Genomic DNA, 3,427 nt, shown 5'->3' with positions numbered 1-3,427 from the left:
AATAATAATAATAATAATAATTGCGTTTATGTGGAGCCTATATACCAGGGGTGTCCAAAGTGGGTCCTGGAGGGCCGGCATCCTGCACGTTTTAGTTCTCTCCTTGGTACCAACAACCTTTTCAGCAGGTCAATGTTCTTCTTAGGCCTCTAACGAGCCATCATTTGATCCCGGCGCGTTAAACCAGGGAGAGACTAAAACATGCAGGATGCCGGCCCTCAAGGACTGAGTCTGGGCACCCCTGATCTATACGATGTTTTTATGTGGCTTTATTCAAACGCAGCTCTTATTAATATGAAAACACAGTAAGAAGCCGAAATGCCGTTAAAAATGTCTCATTAAAGGAGCTGAGACTGAGAGGCTTCAGGAACCTTCCTTGATCAAATGAAAGCTGAAGACTCGAGATGCAGCGGCCTGCAGGAAGGAGCTGCTGCAGCCCGGAAGGAGCGGCTCATTAGTCGGATTAGTTGGTGAGTTTTGTCCGAGAGCTCCGCTGCTCTGCCACTTGTCCTGAAAGTAGGAGGCTGTGCGTGTGTGGAGGGTGGGGGGGAGATGAGGTAGAAGGGGCGTGGCTTCTGGAAATGATCTCGAGGTGCGCCTCACGGACCAAGCTGTGATTGGCTGGCCCTCTCAGCAAGCGGCACGCGACTAGGGATGTTGCTATAAAGAATCCTCGCGTGGCCGATCGTCAAGTAAAACTTTGAACAGCGATCGTTCAGCCCAGATCAACAGGTTGGTGGAGGAGGAAAAGACGCCATTGTTCCCGCAGCAGCAGGAGCCCAACATGGACGCTGTTCTGGACCCCTTCTCTGCGCTCGACTCTCTCTCCTCCCCTCCTTATTTCGACGATGACGATTTCTTCACGGACCAGTCCTCCAGGGACGGCCACCTGGACACCGAGGACTTTCTAGATGAAGATGTGGACTTTCTCAGCTCTCACCTCCAGGACTATTACAGCAAAGACGGCTGCGGCAGAGCGGCGCCCCACGATGGGGACTATGACCTCGGCAGCCTGTCATTCTCTTCCTCCTCCTCCACGTTTTCTTGCACCCCCGACCTGTCCCCGCAGACCGGCCGCCACGTCGGGCCGCTGCTGAAGCGCCGCAGGCGGCTGCGCTCGGAGATGGAGATGCAGCAACTGCGGCAGGCGGCGAACGTCCGGGAGCGCAGAAGGATGCAGTCCATCAACGACGCCTTCGAAGGGTTGCGCTCCCACATCCCCACCCTGCCCTACGAGAAGCGGCTCTCCAAGGTGGACACGCTGCGCCTGGCCATCGGCTACATCAACTTCCTAGCTGAGCTCGTGCAGTCTGATCTGCCAATCAGAAACTCGAATAGTGAGACACACGCGCAGCCAAAGAAGGTCATCATCTGCCATAGAGGAACAAGTGAGTCTGCTTATATTTCTGCACCGTCAGTTGGATGGTTTTCTGATTGAGAATCTAGATGAACCAGTCCGCTGATGTTTCCTCTCTCTCCCTCAGGGTCTCCTTCTCCCAGTGACCCAGACTACGGCCTGCCCCCGCTGGCCGGCCACTCGCTGTCCTGGTTCGATGAGAAGCAGCTCCGGGAGCAGAACATCATCCGTACCGCCAAGGTGTGGACCCCGGAGGACCCCCGGAAACAACACCATACGGCCCTGACGGACATTGAAAACGAGCCTCCTTTCGGCCTGGTGGCCTGATGAGACCCCCCGGAACCTCCTGATGGGCCTCCAGGAGCCATGAAGCCATTATGTAAATGTCGAACTAGCACTGAAGTCGCAACCAGCGCACTGTACGGCTTCCCAACCGGAATCAGTGATACATACCTTTATCATGTTGATAATTATGTTATTTGTAATTTCCCAGCTGGCAATCGTGTATTTATTATATTTTTTCTTACAGATGATAATATATATTTTAAATTAAATGCAGTGAGAGGAAACATGTTTTGTTTTGGTGTAAACCGATTTGAGCACTTATTAAACGATCTGTTATATTTTTGACTGTGAAATATCCAAATGTTCGTCTTCTGCATGTTTTTCAATAAAAACTCAAACTTATCAGGACAATGTTTGGACTTGGAAAGCAAATTTGTTTTTGTAAATGTTTTTTGCCAATTTTCCCACAGACTTCTCTCCAGTTTTTCAACTTTTGTTTTATAACGCTCTTATTATTTTTAGAGGTCTTGAAAAAGTGTGAACGTTTTCAAATAAACAAAATGAAGTCAAACTGAACTTATTTATGTTATTTTTAAAATGAGCAGCTCCTCCAGCCCACATGCATGGATGACTGTTGGATTAAACATTCATGCGCAGCTTGTTGGGCTTTATGGAGTTGAACTGTGGCTGAAGATGGAAAACAGGATGCAGGCAGAAAGGTCAAATTGGTAAATATGTCTATGACAGAAATATGCAAATGAAGGGCTAATGAGCAGGCGGCCCAAAGCCCCAACAGCTGAAGGTGTTTAGAGCGCAGAGGCGCAGCAGCGCGGTGGGGATCCGCTGAATGCGGCTCTGTGCTGCCAGGTGCTGCCGGGACATATTTTCCCGTGGTAGCAGTGTCCTCCTGCCCATGGCCGCCCACAGCCGCCCCCGCTGCATCGACTCACTGCAGCATAAATGAAGCAAACGGCTCTGAGCGTCCAGCACAAGCACAACGACGCTTCGCTGCAGAACTGCAGAGCAGCTGAAGGCGGAGAGGGAGCGCAGCCTCCAGTGGTTTCAGGTGCGTTTGGATTCGAAATCAGATGTAATTCCTGGAATTATTTTTTTTTTCTTTTTCTTTTTTTTTTACCTGGTGACACCTTTATCTGACGTCTCTCTGTGCCTCTTCAGCTCTGTGTTCCCTGTCTTCACCGCCGCGCCTTGCAGGAGCTCGTAATCCCACTAGGGGCCATTACAAAGTCACATGTTAGTGAGTCATTTCAGCTTGACCCTTTCTTGACGCTGTGGTAGTGTGAGAGGATTCAAACTGTGGCTGCATTGTTGCTGTTCGCACCTTTCCTCCTTTGGATAGTTTCATGCTTTTCAGAGCGCCTCCTCATCCTTTGGTCCGGCTGCAGTCAAGTGGAAGGGAGAAGCTGAAACAGCCCCGGCTATCATGTCGCTCTGCCTGTTACGGGCTTGGCAAGTCTTCTATGAACAGCAGCATTTTACTACGTGACAGGTTTTATTCCCCTCAGAGCCGCTCTGGCCCAGGCTTTATGCGCCGCGCCAAGTGTGCAGAGAAACAGAGAAAGGCCCGGAACAGCTGAAAGGAAGGCCGCTGATTCAGCGCAAAGCAGACTGCGGCATTCAGTTCCAAGATCTGCAAAGACGACAACAACAACAATAATAATAATAATAAATAATTAATAATAATAATTTCCAGTGAAAGCAAAGTTTTATTTTGTTTTCTAACATAACGCAGTAGATTGAGCAGATTTTCCTCTTGTTCCGCCGTTT

The 3,427-nt window shown here is 49.8% G+C and overlaps 1 protein-coding gene across 1 annotated transcript; it reads left to right on the top strand.

Annotated features, from left to right (window-relative positions):
• Nucleotides 1-641: 641 nt before the first annotated feature.
• ptf1a (pancreas associated transcription factor 1a) lies at nt 642-2,190 on the top strand. Its single transcript, XM_032565008.1, has 2 exons — nt 642-1,388; nt 1,485-2,190. The coding sequence occupies exons 1-2, from the start codon at nt 785-787 to the stop codon at nt 1,682-1,684; spliced, it is 804 nt and encodes a 267-aa protein (XP_032420899.1). The 5' UTR covers nt 642-784; the 3' UTR covers nt 1,685-2,190.
• The last annotated feature ends 1,237 nt before the right edge of the window (nt 2,191-3,427 follow it).

The sequence above is a fragment of the Xiphophorus hellerii genome, chromosome 6 (genome assembly GCF_003331165.1).
Source record: "Xiphophorus hellerii strain 12219 chromosome 6, Xiphophorus_hellerii-4.1, whole genome shotgun sequence".
NCBI lineage: Eukaryota > Metazoa > Chordata > Actinopteri > Cyprinodontiformes > Poeciliidae > Xiphophorus > Xiphophorus hellerii.
This window is presented reverse-complemented; position numbering and strand designations above follow the sequence as displayed.